The sequence below is a fragment of the Neopsephotus bourkii genome, unplaced genomic scaffold, assembly GCF_033783945.1.
Source record: "Neopsephotus bourkii isolate Nb327-2 ecotype Australia unplaced genomic scaffold, CSIRO-AGI_Nbou_v1 NB_1760, whole genome shotgun sequence".
Classification (NCBI taxonomy): domain Eukaryota; kingdom Metazoa; phylum Chordata; class Aves; order Psittaciformes; family Psittacidae; genus Neopsephotus; species Neopsephotus bourkii.
Genome location: NW_026902234.1, coordinates 7,744,267 through 7,764,905, shown reverse-complemented (window position 1 = coordinate 7,764,905; position 20,639 = coordinate 7,744,267). Strand labels below are relative to the sequence as shown.

General features: G+C 42.7%; 1 protein-coding gene across 2 annotated transcripts in view; it reads right to left on the bottom strand.

The window, feature by feature from the left end:
* The window catches only part of GAS6 (growth arrest specific 6), a 39,173-nt gene extending 19,485 nt beyond the window's left edge, over positions 1-19,688 (bottom strand). Inside the window, exons 1-5 of one of the 2 annotated variants that reach the window (XR_009729168.1) lie at positions 19,265-19,688; positions 18,674-18,840; positions 5,298-5,322; positions 4,443-4,505; positions 526-648 (exon numbers count right to left, since the gene is read on the bottom strand). Coding sequence is in view for 1 of the 2 variants with exons in the window: in XM_061377861.1 (XP_061233845.1) it covers positions 526-648; positions 4,443-4,505; positions 5,298-5,322; positions 18,674-18,840; positions 19,265-19,334 (448 nt within the window). In the remaining variant the exon portion in view is untranslated. The remainder of the gene's footprint in view (positions 1-525; positions 649-4,442; positions 4,506-5,297; positions 5,323-18,673; positions 18,841-19,264) is intronic. The other variant, XM_061377861.1, reaches the window with a different exon arrangement.
* Positions 19,689-20,639: the final 951 nt, after the last annotated feature.

Below are 20,639 nucleotides of genomic sequence, written 5' to 3'. Positions count from 1 at the left end.
ATCCAAATACACACTGGAATTAAGCGGATGTGGAATAAGGTCCTATTAGCAAGGAGGCTTTAGCAGATTAATTTCACTGGTTTGTGTGCCATCAGACTCAGACCCCAACTTGACTGCTGAAAGTCACCATTCCCACTGCAGGCATGCTAGAACGGAAGATGGGCCAGCTTCTCTATCTCTGCAGTCTGTGATCTGTTTCCTCAGGATTCACAGCAGCAGCTGTTGCAGTTTTGCTTGAAAAGCCACTACAACTCTACTTCTGCTGCCTCTTTCAGAGGGATGACACAGGAAGTTGGAGCATAACTTCTTAGAGTACCTTGCCAAGACCAAGCTGAGATCTATTAATGTCTAAAAATGTTGATGTGAGAGAGTTACCTGATTCACAGATGATAAAAACATGAGCAGCATGTAATCCAGGTTCAATTCTGTGACTTTCAAATTGCGCAGTATGAGTGACCATTTGAGAATATTACAAAACCCAATACATGTTTGTTACACGTGTAAAAGATAATGAAACCCAATTACCTTTTTCACATGTTTTTCCCTGCCAGCCATGCTTGCATTCACAGTAGAAGTCCCCCTTGAGATCTTCGCATTTGACAGTCCCTTCTTTGTGACAAGGGTCAGGAGAACACTGGTTTGGCAAATCTGATTTATATAAGGAATAAAAACCACGAATAAACAAAACGAGAACAATACATTGAAGTTACTAACAACTGGGTCTTTCACTCTCATTAAAAGTCAGGAAGCTTAAACAGTAATGGGGAATTACTACCAGAAATACTCACACCTGGCAAAACTAGAAGCTAATTCTTAGTGCTCACATGCTGAACAAGCTGTGCCAGGAATTTTGTGGAGCACATGCAGTGGAATTCATTTCATTGCAAAAGGGAATGAGCTACCACCCCATATCTGAGGGGCACACCCTGAAAGAAGCAACTCGAAGTAGCTTATTTTTAAGAAAGTTAATTTCACACTCCCTACTTTGGAGAAAATACAAAGCAGGTAGCAACTAAAGTAATAAGTACTCAAGATAGGATGAGTTTGCTTTTAAATGACTCCCAGTAGTTCAACTGAGGATCTTACCAGGGCTGAGATTTGTGGCTAGCGAAGGTTTATACCCGAAATTTTTGTCAGAGCTGTCCAATTTAGGCTTTTTTTATTGTGTAGAATGAGAATAAAAAAAGAAAGACCAATGTGTTAACAGCATAAGAATGGCAAACCTCTAATCCAGTTTACAGACAGCACACTGGATTTTCTCCATAGAAAAGCAGCAAGAGGGCGGTCACCATACTTTGGGGAGGGCTGGAGTAACAAATATCAGATTATCAAGTAACTGTTCAACAAACTGACATCACCTTTCCAAATTTACCTACCCACCTATCTATAAAACACCCAGGGACAGTGCTTGGCAGAGATAGCTAAAGGAAGGGTAAGGGAATACCCTTGTCCTGACAAAAAGGAGGCCAGTCCACACAAAAGAAAACACAGCTACACGGGCTGTCTGAACGTACAACTGCCAGAATACCTCCCGATAAATCACTGCCCGGACAATACACTGCTGGAGGTGGAAAAGTCAGGGAAGGACAGGGAAGGTTAAGGCAGAGTAAGCTCTAATCAGCATCTTTCTTTTGTAGACAGACCAAAATTTGTATACCGTAAACAGAATGGTTTAGGTATAGTAAGCCAAGTCTGGAAGCAGCACAATCTAAGCCTCCCAGACATGGCAGGGTTTTCAAAGTCACTTGATTAGCAAAACAAGTCAATAGGGTTATGCATGACTCATCTGGTATATCCTCAAGCTTCTGATTCTTTCTCTCAAACTGGATTCTGATGTGCCTTGCAGAGCCAGATGGAAGTAATGCTGCCCACCTGAATACACTCTATCACAACCCATGGTGAATGGCAGGAACAACCTCAGACATTTCTATCGCAACACCACTGTGCCAGTAATTTGCTCCTCTCATCATGAGAGCTTGAGAACATGAGGCACAGGCTTATACTCTCCTGGTGGCTTCAAAGTTGTGTAATTCTGCCAGCTTCACAGAAGGTGCTCCTGATTTAAATCACCACAAGAGAAAATGAAGCTTTTGTTTCCATTCATTTACGTGACAGATTTTAAAAGTAATGAAGAGCATGACCTCTTAATGTGTTTTGAGCTATTTCTCATAGCACATATATAGCTCGTAAGTGCAGACAGGGAATAGAACTACCAGTTCCATTTTTGAAGTCTATGGAAACAAGGCTTTACACAGCTTGCTGCTTCCAGTTCATTACTCTGTTCTGCTAATTTACTTTTTGATATTCACAAAATAGTGCAAATTAAAACTTCATCAGGAAAAATGATAGGTTGTGAAGGTTATGGCACTCACTATTAAAAAGCAGACACCCATGACCTAACAAAAATCCCATTGTACTTTTTAAGGTCACATGCAGCTTCATTTTTTAAAAAATCTGTGGAATTTTCCAGACAAATCCTTAATTCTTGGGCTGACATCCTTGCAGATCTGCAGAAGAAAGTACAGGTACCTCTGCATAAGGTAAGCATCTATCTGCAAAGCAGTTGTCGTAAATTCTCATTGCAGTAAGTAGAGATTTAGTCAGTACAACAAAGTCAATAGAATGATTCAGCTCTTCCCAGAGTAGACACAGTTTGGTCAATGGAATCCCTCTATATTAACTCTCCACTATTGTGATGGGAATACTGCTCATGTAGGCACTCATGCTGGAAACACCTGCATTGACCTCTCTGAATCCAGAGCTGAATCCTACCTGTAACCCTGATCTAAAGATCTTACGAAACTGAGAATCCTCAAATACTCTGCCAAGCTATCTAATTACTGTCACAGTTAAAATTTCTATCCTGTTTCTAGTATAAACTAGTCTAGTTGATCACCCTCCAGCCCTTAGATTGTGCAATGTCTTTGCAATGCCAGATTAAAAGAGCCTTCCACTACTTTATTTTGAGAGAAGAAAGGCTGTTAAGAGACAAAATGTAAATGTGTCTTGTGGGCACAGCCTCACAGAGCTACAGCAGCACCTGTGAAGAATTAAGAGGCACATTGGAACTGGCCAAGCACAAAGCCTGTCATTCTTCCAAGTGCATCTCAGGCTCCTTCTCCATTACTTCTCCTGTGAATTGACAATGGCTAGCCAAAACTCAGCCATTTTAATACTTTAATGAGAGAAAATATTATAATTTTATTTCCAAACCACTGCATCTGCAAAGGGCAAAAATCCCTAAAAACAATTATTTATCTTTTATGTTTTCATCACTATCATTTAAACTTACATTTCTAAAACACTGATTAGCTGTTTGGAACAAGTGTTCCCAGCTGATAATGTCATTTTCAGCAGAAACTCCTGCCTCTTCACTGTGCCACACACATGAACAAAAGGAAGCATTCAGCCTTATGTCTCACTTTGAACTACCTGGCATACCACAGTTGGCATGACTACCATAGATCTTAGAATCCTCAGTTCAAAGGACTCGAACATCTGTAAGTGATACGGCTACATTATATGAGGGCAAGTCTTCACATACCACTTACAAACTTTGGAATTCACTCTTCAAAAACTGCTGTAATTAAGTTTATAAACATGAGAGGTTGACTAAATCCTGATGCTCCTTTGGCAGCACTGGTACGAAGACATGACTAATCAAGCTTGTTCACAGTAAAGACTGAACCACAGGGGTAAAAATGAAAATAAATTAACACACATGTGATTTTCTCCCCATGTGAACTGATCTGCTCCCAGAACATTTTTAGAACTTTTATGCAGCTTTATACCTTTAGCACTGCTAAGCTTCAAGATGGAACTGGGAAGGTATTAGAAGTGTTCATTACATTCTGATCTCTAGTGTTAGCAGCGAACAAATATACCCCTTTCCCATCTATGAAGATAACAGTTTGACTTCCAAATTGATTTAAACTTGTAAAGGTTGTGGTATTTAAAGCACAGTCACATGCCTGAAACCAATATCCTTGTGAAGAAGCCTGACACAAGCCTGTGTTTGATTTAAAGATTTTTTTAAGGTTCCTTAACAGGGGTAAGCTATTAAGGTTCCTATAACAGGGGTACTATTTAAGAGGAAAGACAATGAAAGGCCAAGCATAGGGTATAATGTTATGGTAAACCCTGTTTTTCATCCCTCTTGCTTCTCAGTTTATTCAGATCTTGGGAAATTGGTGGGAAAGAAATGTTGTGCATCATAAAATACCAAAGCACCGAAACACAGCAGTGAGGTGGTGACAGGTTATAAAAAGGAAAAGATCTTTTTTTGCTCCTCAAATAGGAAAAGTGATATGGAGTCTCATGCCTACAGTATAGGAAGATCACTACTAAAATACTATCAAAAATGGAGATGGCTGAGCTGGTCCTACTCCTTCAGGTAGAATGAAAGAATATTTAACTACAATATACAAAAGGAAAGTGCTTACTATGAACGCATGTAAGGAAATCAGGACTCCTTGTATACGGCGACCCATATTTCTGAATACAAGCTGAAGAACAGAAAATGAAATTATTATTATTATAATGATGACTTGGCAGCTGTTCAAAGCGTGTCAAATGATACCTGACCTGCTGATTCATTGAGCAAGGATTTGGAGGATGGAGGCAAAATCGATGCAATTTTATTTTCTCCCAGATGTCTTAAAATGCTCAAGTTCATTAAAATATTTTAGCTCAGGTGTACAGTAGAGTTATAAGCCATCTGAAAAGGATGATCTCTTAACCAGATGCTAATATGATTCTAAAAGCATGTTAGTAGCTCATCAAATTTGACCAACTAAATCCCTTAAAAAGCCTAAAAAGCACATGGAGTTTTCTCAAACTGTCAGCATTTGTGATCTTAAGTACCACATATTAAATACAAATAAAAACCAGTATGGTGCCATGACTATGATACAGTCAATAGAGTAAGCCAATGGTTTAATAAGTAAAGGCATGTTTTTATTTTTAAGATAAGGAGATCAGTTAATAGCTGAGTTAAAAAGGGAAGATAGAAAAGCTAAAATTATTTACTAATGATGCAAGCTACAGGTATAAATGCAACATCAACATTTTAACATGCAGAACACATAAGGATCTCTGTATGCAAATCTATACATAAGTAAAACACACCTCAAAATCACATAAGGAGCTTACAGTCTATCTTAAAAGTTATCAAAGCATGTTTATTGCAATCAGATTTCCATCACTTTCCTTAGCAGAGACTTCAGCTGTGACAAGCTCCAGTGTTAGGCACCAGATACCAGCACTGCCACAAAGTGCAAGTGAAAGCTCCAACTCACCCAAGTATTTCGGGTAAAAATATTCCTGTAGGAGGAAAAACAAAACAAAAATAAAGATTTGTTTAATAATATTTGCTTTTATCATCACACTTATTTAAGAGCTGCTGTTAAGTTTGGTGGTCTTCACGTGGTAGTCGTTTAACAAGGTCCAAACACCAACAGTTTCTTTTTATTCAGAGCCAGAAGTAGCACAGTATCACACATGCATTTTGTCTTTTAAAAAGGAAAGAAACACTAGCTCCAGTCTCCACCTATTTTTTTGACAACGGCTGACCTGGTAAGTGGCAGAGCATGAAGCCACTTGCCCATTATCCAAGAGGTAACAATGCTGATGATGGCATAAGGTAGGGGAAGGAAGAGGAATCTAGAGATAAAACCACAGAGGGAAAGTACGTTCAGTCACTCAGTGCCTCCTCCTTGGCCCTCTGCTGATGCAGAACACAGGCAACATGCTAACACCACAACCACTAAAATAAACGGTACTATTTGCTCTTACGACAAACATCCGACAACTCTAGCAGCACCCATTGCCATACTGCCCACTCCATCACATCTTGGAGACAGACGGTCTGCTCACATCAGGGAATAGTGGAAGTTTGCAAGTGAAAGGAGACAACATTCATTAATCTCAAACTAGACTGAAAAAGGCATTTCCACTCCTCTCATGGTACATGGCCATGTGTTACTCTTCCTTACCTTGTGTCAACAAAGCATAGCTGTACAAGGAGAGCAACAGTTTGCTGCTGTGGTGTGGATTTAACTTTGCATGTTAGAAAAATATTCAGCTTGGTGAGGCCTTGCCAGTGGCACAATTGCTTGCACTGACACAGAACAACAGCAGGAAAATGCATCCATGCTGTATGGAAGGGAGGGAGACTGGCCTGAGCTGATCGTTAAACTACATTCTTAAAAAAAATAGAAAAACTCATGGCCAGAAAACAGCATTTCTTTCCAACTTCATTTCATACCAGATCTTGTAATGCCTAAACACTAGTTCAAATGCTGTTAAAGTTGTCATTGGGGCATGCAGTGAGGGAAAACTTATGGATTCTATCAGTGTTTATGCCTTTTATTCTTAAAATGAACCATTTCTCAGCTAATTGTGAAAGCATAATTCTCTTTCCTGCAACAGAGGAAATTTCATATACCACTATCTGCAGTGAGATTGGGACAGTAAATACCCTGTATTCTACAAAATTAACTTGGTCTATACCATGTGCAAGATAAGGAACTATTTTATCTTCTCCTCTTATTATGGATATTTGGATAAGCTCATGCATATATACAGGCATGTACACACAGTAGAGACAGGCACACACCATGATTCAGTTTGACCCAGATTGTCTAATGCAATCAATTGCATTGCTGTCATTCACCAGAAAAAAGCAATTGCTTCTGGCAAATATGCTCCAGTTATTGAAAGGCACCATGTAAATATTCAGCCTAAATCATGAAAGCATCAAGAAAGTAGCTTACACTTGTTCTGATTTTCAGTTCTGACATGAGGGTAACAGGCTTGGCAACTTCTGAGGTTAAGCTCTGTAGTATCTCTTTGGGTTAACAAACTGAGTGAGGAGCTCAGACCTCATTATGAGCCCCTCTCCCTCTTTTATTTTTAAGGTTTAGTTTCAGAAAAGACAAGTAAAAACAAAAAATACAGTCAAAATAAATGTAAGTCTAAGCAGTCCAAGTACTCAGATGGGTGCCCAGCTGTGCTACAACCACAAACTGGACTTCAGCCAGTACTCAGGGAGAAAAAGATAGCAGCATGTGATGAAATATTCCAAACATGTTTTTTACTGTTTCCTCTTTATTCAATATACGACACAAAAATGCTCAGATGTGTTTAACCACCAACAGGATAATGCAGGCACTGGCAAGAACAACTTTTTCTGCACTGACAAGAAATAGGAGCTTTCATATTCATGGCCACCAGCCTAATTGCTTGAAGTCAGTGATGGCAAAGGCATAAAACTTCATTTTTCATTTGACCTCTGATGAATGAATTGAGTGCTAGAAAAGTTGCACAGAGTTTACTTTTCAATGAAATATTATGGTAACTAGTTATTTTCATTGCACAAATAACCTTCCAAATGCAAACTGACTGTATATTGATTCAAAGACAGTTGAACAGCAGAAGAGTGAAATTCCAAAACACTGTGCCACCACAAGCTTCATTTCACAAGATACATAACAGAGGCAAGTGATTTAAACAGGAGGCTGTTAATAGAAATTTAACTCAAATCTACTTGCTGATCAGAAGCACTTCTCCAGGTCTACAGTTCCTGCTGATAATAGCATTCTAAAATAAAGTAACATCATCACAGGTTCTAACTTCGTTTATTCTTAGAATCATAGAATAGTTAGGGTTGGAAAGGACCTTAAGATCATCAAGTTCCAACCGCCTGCCATGGGCAGGGACACCTCACTCTAAACTATATCACCCAAGGCCTCGTCCAACCTGGCCTTGAACACTGCCAGGGATGAAGCATTTACAACCTCCCTGGACAACCTATTCCAGTGCCTCACTACCCTAACAAGAAAGAATTTCTTCCTTATATCCAATCTAAACTTCCCCTGTTTAAGTTTTAACCCATTACCCCTTGTCCTACCACTACAGTCCCGAATGAAGAGTCCCTCCCCAGCATCCCTATAGGCCCCCTTCAGATACTGGAAGGCTGCTATGAGGTCTCCACGCAGCCTTCTCTTCTCCAGGCTAAAAAGCCCTAACTTTCTGAGCCGATCTTCATATGGGAGGTGCTCCAGTCCCCTGATCATCCTCGTGGCCCTCCTCTGGACTTGTTCCAACAGATCCATGTCCTTTTTATGTTGAGGACACCAGAACTGTAAAGATACTCCAAGTGAGGTCTCACGAGAGCAGAGTAGAGGGGCAGGATCACCTCCTTCGACCTGCTGGTCACGCTCCTTTTGATGCAGCCCAGGGTACGGTTGGCTTTCTGGGCTGCAAGCGCACACTGAAGCTGGCTCATGTTCATTTTCTCATTGACCAGCACCCCCAAGTCCTTCTCCGCAGGGCTGCTCTGAATCTCTTCTCTGCCCAGCCTGTAGCTGTGCCCAGGTGTAGGACCTTGCACTTGTCATGGTTAAACTTCATGAGATTGGCATCAGCCCACCTCACAATCTTGTTTGATTAACTTTTCAGCTTTCTCCATAATTAGTTTTCCTTACAACAGGTGTCTAGAAATACAGTGACAATGTATTTCCATTCAGGCAAAAGATGAAGGGAAAAAAAAATCACCACAGAATTATACTAAGTGTTAAATTTTCAGCTTGGACTCTGGTAAAAAAGTCGACATTTAAATGTTGTCAGCCCTTCCTCTTTGGATTTCTGTCCTAATTAGTGCTTAAAATAAAAGCAGAAGCAATGGGCTTTTTTAAATAAAAATACTATAAACAAATACACGTTGGACATAAACATCCTCTGTGTAAGCTGCTGTACAGACACTGACCTCATCATGCTTTCTATCCAATCTGTCCAGTAGCAATATCCCAGTGCATGCAAGAGGAAGACAATACCTTCCACTTCAGTGAAGTGGAAAGTATGGCACGAGGCCAGTCCCCCCAGGCAGGTGATGACTTGCTTATTTCAGCTCACTTTGAGGACCCTTCCCTTGCTGTCCAGGTGACAGAGCTGTGCTTTATCAGGAAAGATTTAAGCCCTACTGCCTGTGCCCCTTTCACACGAACACATCTACATGCTAGAAGCAAGGCTTTCAATGCGTTAAACCCGATTAGTGGTTTCCACAACTGTAGTGCAAAATCTAAGAGTCCATGCTTTTATTCCAGGGTAGAGTGATACCAAACACTTCTTCATGGGGTTAAGAAGTTCCTCTCCAACCTACATCCAGAATTTGTTCCTACCTTTATAACGTCATGCAACTGTTAGTGGGAATGTCTAAAATGAAAAGAGCAGAAATTTAAAAATATGCTCATAAAAACCCAACCCAAACACCCCCAAAACTCCAGGATGTTCCTTTTTATACTTGTTTTTTCTTCCAAACATTAATGGTTGCAGTGAAATAGTGAAGAACAGTTTGTGTGGAGCTACCCCCACAATACCCTGCACTGAAACAGCTGAGGAGAACAGCAGTGTGAGGGTAACAGTTCCTAGGACAGCTGTGAAGCTGAAGGGACAGAAGTACCTACATCAGTTTCCCTGCCAAAGGAAACCTACAGTGTGACAGGGGTCACCATCTGTTTTCAACTCCATGGCCAAACTCAGAGTTAAAATTCAGAAGTTTGTGAAATTATGCCAAATATGCATTAGTCCTGCTTCATTTTTAAAGAAGGTGGAAGAACAACAAATCAGAACAGGCGTTAACATGACTCACTGTATAAAAATAGCCCTCCTGAAAACATAACAATGACCCTGTCTACACCAGGAAAATGTACTCACTGTGATTTAAAGCAATTGACAACATTGGAAGACTCAGCCAAAAGGGCCTGCCAACTGCTTCTGTCTGTTTTGCCTGAGGACTAGGTCAGGTAAGCCTGATCAGCACTGAATCTAATCATCATGTTTGAGCCGTAGTGGCAGCACATAAAAGACATAGTTTACAGAAGGCCAGTTCATGTTCCTTGGCAATGGGCTCTTAGTGGCCCTACTTGAGGAGGGGTGTTGGACCACATGGCCTCCAGAGGTGCCTGCCAGCCTCAACCACCCTGTGATTCTGTGATTGCAGCGCTGCTAACACTGGAGGATCTCCCAGACTTGTGTTAGCAATGGTAATTTTTAAAAGCACTTTCTTAGTTACCTAGTTACCTCTTAGAGAGCAGCAACAACTCCCACATCATGCCCTTTTCTTATTTCCACATAATGACTCTCCCTTTTCCTCTTTCCTTCAGGACTGAATGTTTGTCTTGGGCATGGCCAGACCTCCTTGTTTATAAATGTACTTCGTGTTTCCACACTGCGGTCCTGCGCTATCCTTGCAACGAATCAGCCGCTACCAACCATAATTTGCTATAACATAGTGTTTGACAGCTGCTTAACCGTTATAACCTGAGAATGCAAATCTCAGTAATGCTCAAGAGCTCTCTGCATTTTTTGAAACTCAGCCCTAGGCTTTTGATGCATGGCAAACCTGATGCTGACTAACGAGGCCTTCCTCCCATACAATGTAATCAAGCAATTCTGCAATTGAGATGATATGTAGGTAGAACCTGTAGTTCTAGAAGTTATGCTCAAATCAATGCTATGTTGCTTGAACAAGCTTTCCTTCTCATTGTAAGGATACCTACATTCAACCAGGTTAGATTGCTTCCTATTTTGCTTTGGCCCTATCTGTTCTTTCCATGCAAGGTGCTCAGTCAGGTTAGATTGCTTCCTGTTTTGCTTTGGCCCCATCTGCTCCCTCCATGCAATGCACTGAGAAAACTTCTCTCCACAATTTAGGAAGTGAGGCTTTAAAGAAGCAAGCAGATCATGATACACTACAAAAGCATGCTCCAAGTCTCATCTCTTACTACCAAAGTTATAGCTGCTTAGGGTAGCTTTTAGATTTTGTGTCCGTTTGCAAAGTATCCACGCTGTCCAGCTATTCTGGTGCACAAAGACTGTGACTGCCCCTTCCACCATCTTTCCAAACAAGAAGCATTCAAGACCACCCTCTCCACTATCACCCATTTCATAGAGAGCAGGCATCCCTGCAGAATCCTGAAAGCTCGATAAAAAGCATCTATTGTCACAGCTTCCCTTGCCCTGTTCTAAGGGGCAGGACTATTTCCCACCATCTTACTGAGGTGCCACTTCAGCAGATGTTGCTCTGCAATAAAAAACCCCACCAATGCATAATTACAGGGAAAAAAAAAGTAATAAAATGAAAAAATAAAAAAAAAAATAAACTTCCTGCATGTCCCAGCTGACAAAACCACAGATACTTTGCATTTGTAAAGATGTAGGAGGGGCAGAGAGATGATTTCTATATGTGACCTGAGGTTTGATTGCACAGTAATGATGTGAAGTGGATGTAACTGGTTCCAAAGTCCAACTGGTTCCAAATATTCCAACAAAAATAATTTATAGAGTCATTTCAACGAGTTGGTTGCATGTGCTTTGAAGTTATTCTTCATGCAATCCAATCCCAAATGCCTTGAGGTTTCCTCCACTGCTTCAGAATTACAGAATCATAGAATAGTTAGGGTTGGAAAGGCTACTTTCCCTCCAGCTGTATTAATGTGCAATTTGAAAAGAAGATCTCAGTTTAGTAACAGATCTTCACTCAGTGTTGCTTGTTTGAATCCTTATTTGTAGCAATAGTTACAATATTTTTGTGTGGTTAAACCAAGACTCACTTAGAAACTTCAGTCAAATTAGGCAAAACAGAGTAAGTAAAAGGCCCTTCAACATCCTACATGGTGTCATTACTCTGCACTTATTTAAGCCATATTTAAAACAGAACAGATTATATATACTATCCAACATGATTTAAATGTTCGTGATCTCTCTCTTGCAGGCTCTATAACATTTTATACATGGAAGTGAAGAAATACTGCATTTTTCCCCTTTCAGCAACCTAGTTTTATTTTCTTAAATGTTTCTTAAGGTTATGCTTAGCTGCAGAGGTTGCAACTCACACTAACAGCCTTTGTCCACTTTAAGGAATTGCTGCATTTGGCCTCAGAGGGGTACAGGCAAGCGAGGTATAGGGTAGTGACACCTGAGACAATACCAGACCCTTGTGACAGAATAGTAACTTTTGCTCATCTGTTCCTGTCCTAAATGTTTTCTGGAAGTGAACCAGGACTCCCTGTTCCAGGAATCAGCCAAATGTGGTAGCTCTCCAGATGCACAAGATTTTGTACAGTGCAAGCATGACCCATTCTCCTTTTACTTCTTCACTTATGCACCCTTTTGTTCTGGCAGGTGTGCAGAGTGAAGACAACACCTGAGTATCCTCATTACTTTCCAACTTTGCTCTTCCTCTAGGTGTCACTCAAAAGAACAGGAAGAAAACCCGAAACAGTAAAGGATACTTCCCCACAGTTGTGTGCACGGTGGAAAGCCTCTAGGACAGCAGGTCGTAACAAAACAGTGATGAAGACAGAGATACAGAAGGGAGACATTATGAAAAACTTCGAGGCTTGGTTGTTCATTGGCTTGAGGATTTTTCTCTCCAGGCCACTCTTCTTTAGATCGGTTACTCACAGTGGTCCATGCAGTTGCACAAATTGCTGTGCAGTAAGGATGAACAGAATAGGCAAGGGAGTTGCTTACTCCAACTACATCAGCTGAGCTCCCAGACGTGAAATCAAAGCCTGAAAAGTAATGTGAGGGGAGGAGAAGTAAACCCTCTCCTCAGTCTCTTACCAGATTCTTAGGCAGTTGCATTCCTCCAAAAAAAAACTGCCTTACCTTAACTTTATCTGTTTTTCCATTACCATTTCTTGATCCAAAGCTGTATAATTCCCCTACTTCAATTTACCATTCTTTGCATCTTTTTCCATTCTAGCTTAAACAGCTCCTCAATGTAATATTACCCACTTTTGTCTTCTCTTCTTCCTTCTGTCCTGATGCACAAGAGGGTTAGCACATAGCACTTTCATGATGTGGTGTCTCAGTATTTCCAGATCTATTCTGAACTTCTGGGCTTAACCCACATGAGTGGAAACAGATGAAGATCAAATAGGCATGAGTCCAGCAAAGCTAATGGAGCTGTGTCTGCTTTTACAAACAGCAACCTTTGTTCACCATTCTCAATAACTTTTGATAAAGAAGCATTTAGCTAATAAATGCTTTCTAAAGCAGGCAGGAATATGTTTGTCACCCTCCTGCTACTGAACTCCATCACCACAAATGCTGTGTCTGTACTGCCAAGTAGGTACATGCATCCTGCTCCACAGTCCCAACCTGTTTGCCTTCCAGATCAGTTAAACCCACTGGATTTTGGTACAATGCTCTCCCATCCTGTATTCCTTTATAAGAAACTACAGGGAGAAGAAAGGGAATGGAGAACATCTGGTCGACACGCAGATTTCTTCACAAGAAGATCCTCCTTCTCTCCTGCAATACATTCCTGGGCAAAAGTCTAATCTCCCTATTTTTCTTTTTCAAAATCTGTTAAGTAGGTACCACTGTGCCTGGGAATCCATTCTTCCATATACTGAATCCGAGCAGGCTAAAGCACCAGCACAGAGTTTTCCAGTAACTTCTTCCCTCTCTCAGATGAATTCTGCACCGACAAGAAAAGATACATCAATTTATACCAGCTATAAATCTAGTCCTTCCACACTTCCAAAATGCCATAACAAATCAGCATATTGAGAAAAATTTTCACAACAGATAAAACTAAATTTTTGCCTGATTCTAGAGAGGAATATTCTATACAGGGATGATGACATCTGTATTTAAAGATGGTATCAGTATTTTTCATGTCTAGACTACACAACACTCACTAAATTAGTCCGAGAAATTTTACACTCCTCAACATTCCCGGCAACTACTCTCCTCCCCCTACATGCCTTCATACTTTTCTCATTAGTATTTACAAGTGTGTATTTACCTTGCTATTCTTAGGAATAAGACCTAAATATTGTCTGCCAAGCACCCCTCCTAAATGATCAAAGTTTGGATGACTCTAGTCTATGCATGCAGCACATCTTGTGTTATCATGACCCTGTCACATAGTGGAACAAATAAAGAAATAAAACCAATGAACCACTAACATTATGAAAGCCAACCAAACTGGCCATTATCACACCCTGTACATTGTTTCCTCTGCATTTCGGCTTGTCCCTAACCCAGCTTAGCAGAAAGAATGCTGACGCTGCTGGATGCTTTGTTAGGATCAGTAATTTTCAAGACATGACTGCAAAAAACCCTGAAAAGCCTTGTCTGGTCTCACTGCTGCTCTTGCCACTAAGTGGGAAACTGGACTAGATGGGTGGACTGGAGACCTCTTCAATCCCCTTAAAGTTACTCTGTGATTCTCTGCCAGTATTTTACATAGAGCCATAGATTTTAACAGCAGTTTGGATGCAAGTCCCTCGAGAAGCATGAGAACTTTTCATGTCCCTGCCTGTCAATCAAATGTTTATTCTGCATGCATATGAAAACCAGCTAGCTCTCCAAGGTACTCTACTGAGGGACAAATCCATAAACAGCAAACACAGGCAGCCAGGCTGAACTACATCAGATTTTTCTGGTGGGCCTAACACCTTTCAAAGCATTCAGCATGGCAAATCCAATGGTGACCTGCAGGAAGACCAGTAATTTTTCAACAATAACAACAACAAGCAAGATGTGCAGTGACAAATGCTGTACTGATAATACTGTGATACCAAATTACAAGAGGCTGCATTTGAGTGCATTCCCTATGCTGAGCCTTTCAAAACAGAGAAACTGCTTGCACATTTTGCTGTATTTACTCTTCAGTGAAATCAGCGTTTCCAAGAACACCATTAACTACTCTCCCTTCTGCCCCTTGGATGACCACATTTTTAGAAGAGGTCAGTGAAATTCCAGGGCAGTTTATCAGTCTGTTAATAAGCTGTAATACCTTGACTGCATACCAAGGTTAAATATTTCTGCAGTACTGTTTTTTATAAGGCCCCATCAACATTTCAAGTAAGATAACATTCTTATCTCTATCGCAAAGATATTTTGCAACTTCATCTCATCTATCACACCTAGCATATCTTTATAATAAATCACATTTAGAAACGGTCCTCATACCTCCCATGAACATGTTTTCCATCCTTATTTTTTCACAGCGTATTATTTTTCCATGTTTCTGTTTGGTACCTCAACCTAGCAAAACAGGAACCATCCCAGAATTCTGCTGTAATATCTAAGGATGTTATAATCAACTTCATGAAAAAGATAGATAGGCTGCAGGAGTCATTAACCCAGGCTCACACTTGTTTTTACCATGTATAGTCATACAAATGGCTCAGACTGAGTTTTGTTCTGCCCCCTAAAAAAAAAGAAAACAATCTAAAAATGTTTCAATTGATCTTCCTTCCTCCAGTCTGGGTGAGCTGATATTTATATTTTCCGTAACATAAAAGACAAAAGCTGCACTGGCCTGCAAATGAATGACTATTTAGCCCTGCCTAATACACTATTCTTAGCAGTTGATGTAAGTAATCACACATGTGGCAACACCCACATTCAGGTTTCAGAGAATGTGTATCTCCTGCTGACTGCCTGCAGATGTTGCTTTGGAAAGCTGATCACTGAAACAACGGAAGGCATGCAAAAAGGGCATTATGAGATATACATAATATATATATGTGTGTGTATACATATATATATATGCACCACAAGCTACACTACAGCCTTTCTTCATCTGATTGAATCAGTTAATGCAGTTTCCTATCGCATCTTTAAGTTACAGGTCTTGAAATTAGGCCTGCAAATTCTCTTCACACGACCATAGGAGAGTTAAGAATGGCAAGATTTTTAAGGAAGACTCATACGTTTCCTTTACATTAGATCACCTAATGGAGGGATAGGGAAGAGAAAAAATACTTGTGCTCATATGGCAAGGCTTTCTTCAGGTCAGAGAAACAACAAGCTATTAATGAATCTCAAATTCAGTTGTCAAGGCTGAAAGACCATTGCTTCCATGGGACAAAAACCAGCCAAATGCCTACATTCACGCTCCCTTTATGCTTTAAAGCATAAAAGCTGGGAGATATAGCAGCACAGATAAGCAGTGCACTGATGTGTTCCTCATAGCTTTCCTACTACAAGGTTATCCACAGGGCTCAGTGCAGTGCAAAAAGTAGCTGAAGCTGTTTCTGCTATGACCTAAGTACTTACTCCATGTGACCAGGTTCAGCAGGCAGAAACAAAAGTTTCAGCCTTACTAAACTACATGGAATCACTCTTGGTCAAGAACTCCTCTCTTTACCAGCATGGACCAGCTGCAGCCTGACAACGTGCTTAAGTGTGACCGCAGTAACTGTAATTCCTCAAACTGCAAGGCATTGTTTATCAACAGTTTTCATCTTTCCTTAGTCAAGTCTTTCTCAGCTAGTTTTCTTCTTCTGTCAGTCACCAGGATACAACATCCTGGTTGCATCCCATATGGCATCAGTGAAATGACAGCATGGTATCTTCCTAGCATTTAAGAAACACTTCCATTACCTCAGGCGTGCATTAATACTCAAATCCACAGATACTGACAGAGGAGCAGTCACCTAAGCCTTACAAAGCACTGAAGGCTTCCAGTGTGTAGACTGATAACAGCCTGCATACGTGAACTCTGCCACCGTGTATTAGAAAACTGCTACTGAACATCACCTGCTGCCTTCATTCCGCATACTGATTGAAGAATGGATAGGAAGGGCTGCAAAACCCCCTGATAGGCGGCATGCTTGCTTCCCAGTCAAATTGAAGCAAAGTAACAGCAAGGAGTACCACATACTGCACGTAACAAGCATGTTCACAGCTCTTGGGAGGTTTGTGTCTCAGAAAAGGTAGGCTCTTATGTCACTGCAGACCTAGAAGTGTTATAAAATACAGTACTTTGGTGTAGAAGCGCATGTAAAATAAGCAAGGGGCACAGACACTAGAAGCTCATCTAGCCTTAGTGATATTTCTTCAGAGGTCTTCAGAACTAGAGAGAGACCTAGCAGTAGTAATAAAACAAATGCACCCAAAAAAATCAAAATTATTTGCATTGCCCTGCAAAGCACACTTAAAAGCATGACTGGATCTTCTTAGACAATTTATATTACACGTTAAAAAAATGTAAACCAAAGTGATTTCACTGCTTGCATTACAGTAGGAGAGCTATATATTTTTTCCAATATACAAAATAAGTACTGAATATTGCTAAAGACTCCTGACACATTTACAGAGTCTACCACCCTCTGAAGTGATCTATCCATGCATTGACTTTAGCTGCTTTCATGGCCAGAAGCCTGTTTACAAAACCAGAGACCTCAGATCACCTTTTTTCCAGACTAATACAAAACCATATTTGGGGTATTTTTTCCTGCATTCACTACTATATGGTGAATGTTTATACTGAGCTTAAACTTATGTTATTGAACATGAATATGGAAATTGCTGTGCCAGCTATTCTCGCCAAATTACAATTACCCATACTCATATATTAGCTCAGTTTTAGAGGACAAAAGCAAACACTGATGCATGCAGATGCACATGTCCACATAAGAGGTGTACCATTAAACATTGCCTGGGCAAGTGCTCTGGATTAAGCTCTAAATTAAAGATTGACAAAAACAAAAGGCAGCATCACAGTGTTTTTGCTGTATTTACTACTGCCTTGTGACAGCAAGCTACTGCTCTGTATACCCAGCACTGAGCCTGCTAATGAAGCACACATGTCAAGACTCGTCTGACTGAAGAATAAAACATCTCCTCAGTTCCTCCCTTGCCTGTGGTGTGTCTCTGTGTATACACACACTCACAAACTCTGTCCTATCTTCTCCCTAGAGCATCATACTGTTAATAGGAACATGCTGTGCAATACCAAGCTTCGGTCTGAACACCAAGAAAATCCACTTCCCACTGCTAAATCAATGCCAAATAATCTCTGTAACGAGAACAGCCTATCCAAAACAGCATAGAGAGGAGGTGTAAAATAATTGGAAGAGTAAGCCAAGGTTAATTAAGCAACACAAACGCAACCGCATGCTGCCTGAAGTGAAAAGGAGACTGAAGTGAAAGTCGGCACACTGTAAATGTGAATTCACTCTTAGTGTTAGATATGCAGCAACACCACGTTCTCGTACATGTGCTCTCCTGCTGTTGCAGTGGTATGTCATGAACCTACTGATTCCAAAATGCTGACCAAGCTGAATATGGCCCAAAAGGATTACAGTGTGTTTATGACATACTTCTTCTGAGAAACCCCTATACTGACATATGCCACAACATTAAGGGGATTTTAAATACAGCTGAGACAGGAGGCTTAAGGAAACAGGGATGGTAAGGTGTCCAGACAGAGAAGGCACAGCATTATGTTGCACCGGTCTTGCTACGTGGATTCACACCTTGGGTGAACAGGGACCTTCCACTCTCTGGAGAGAGCAGTCATACAGCAGGTGCCAGGCTGGGCTGCTCACCCAGACCATCCTCATGGAAGCATTTTTAACCCTAACCAGACAGAACTGATACAGCCCTTGCACAGTCTGGGTGCTAGTTATGCTGGGTGACTTCCAGTCATTCACCTAATGGTTCCAGTTCCTCCATCTCCTCCTTTTCCTCCTCCTCCTGCTCCTCCCAATGGCTTCACCAGCTGTGCAGGCAGCTGGCACGCAGCCACAGATGGATGGAGGCATGGAAGGATGGAGTGATGGAGGGATGGAAGGATTGATGGTGGGAGGGAGGGCAGAGCGGACAGGCCACCCCAATCTTCGCGGCGGCTTTGCGTCCTTACCGTCTCGGGGTCGTTCTCAAACACTTCCCGGGCCTCCTCTTTGCTGCAGTGCTCCTCCACGCACTCCCTCTCCAGGTGCCCTTGCTTGGTCTCCTCGAAGATCTGGTAGGCTCGCCGATGCCTCTGTCTCAGGAACTGGGCAGCCTCCGGGGCGCGCAGCAGCACGTCTGGGCCGCCGGTCGCCGCGGGTGTACGGAGGACGAGGAGGACGAAGAGGAGGAGAGGAGCAGGAGGAAGGAGAGGCAGCGGTAATCAGCTGAGCCTGCCGAGCCGCCCAGTTACTCCCGTCCCAGCACACCAAACCGCTCCGCCGCGGGCAGCAAGCACACCCCCCTCCCGCCCGGGGGTCGCTGCGGTGTCACTCCGGCCCCTCACACTGGCGACCCCGCCGCGGCACCGGCATTCCCTGCTGCTACCGCCACCGCCTTCCTGTTCGCCGCACCCGTGAAGCTGTTCATGCCCCCCTCAACACACACACCGCAGCCCCAGCACCTCCCCAGCCCGCTCTCACACACACACACGGCGGTGGGGGATGCTCGGGATGCGGCGTGTGCCGCAGGGACGGTTCCCACCCCCTTCCGCGGTACTCACTCTGCGAGGAGTCCGCCGCCAGCAGGACGAGCAGCAGGGCGGCCCCGAGGGGCGCCGAGGGATGCGGCATGGTGCGGCGGCGGCTGGGGCCGGGCCGAGCCGAGCCGAGCCGGGCAGGGCCGGGCGCTGGAGGATCGGAGCGGAGCCGAGCGGGGCGGGCGGGCGGCGGCGCGGCTGGGGAGCGCGCTGCTACTGCGGGAGCGCGGCGCCGGGGAGCCCAGCAGGGGAGCCGGGGAGCCGCTCGCCCGTCCTACCCAATCGCTCGCCAAGTCACCGCCACCCAGGGACACACCTCGCAGCGGGGAAGCGCGGCCCCGCGTACCTGCCCGGCCCCCGGGAAAGGCCGTGCTGAGCTGCGGGGCGGAATGGGAGCAGCGGGGCTGATGGGCGGGCGGCCAGCCCCAGGGAGCTGGCGGGAAGGCGGCTGGCTCCCGTACTGCCGGGCTGCTCGCTACAGAGGGAGATAGCTGGTACTAAACCCAACCCAGTGCTGCCTTACGGGAGAAGCTTGGGTCAGGCTGAGAGAGTTGGGGTTGTTCATCCTGGAGACGAGAAGGCTCCGGGGAGACCTTAGAGCAGCCTTCCAGTACTTAAAGGGGACCTACAAGAAATCTGGAGAGGGACTTTTTGCAAGGTCATGTAGTGACAGGACAAGGAGGAACGGCTTTAAACTGACAGAGGGGAGACTCAGATTAGACATTAAGAAGAAATTCTTTGCTATGAGGGTGGTGAGACACTGACACAGGTTGCCCAGAGAAGTTGTGTCTGCCCTATCCCTGGAAAGCCCCCCAGGATGGGGTTTTGAGCAACCTGGTCTAGTGGAAGGTGTCTCTCCTTGTGGCAGGGGGATTGGAACTAGGTGATCTTTAAGATCCCTTCCAGTCCAAACCATTCAGTGATTCTCCCCACACCCCAATACATATATTTTTCACAACTAAATTTTCAGTTTACTCCAGTATTTTAGGGTAAAATCCTCTGGAAAGATATGGATGTAGTTTACACTAATATGTTGCAAGCCATCCTTTACCATCCCTTGTCCATGTGTACACATCAGGACACGTCCAATGTGGAAACCCTGTTAGCTGTTACCCAGCCGTGTATGGTCAGAGCTGCATGTAGGTTGTCCATTGCTACCCCTGTTATCTGTAATGCCCTGTGGTGGGTGTGATAGGTAACTCCAGTAACACCAACTCTATACATTTGTCAAGAAAGCTTTAATGGCATAAGAATCAAGTCAATTTAGCTCACTAAGCCAACAGAAAAGTATTTATTTTTCCTAAAAGTCTTCTGAAATGCTCAATTGCCAGTTTCGGATTTGGCTGTTCATACAGATTTTGTATTATCTTACAACTGTTCTCACGGTATTCAACTTCTC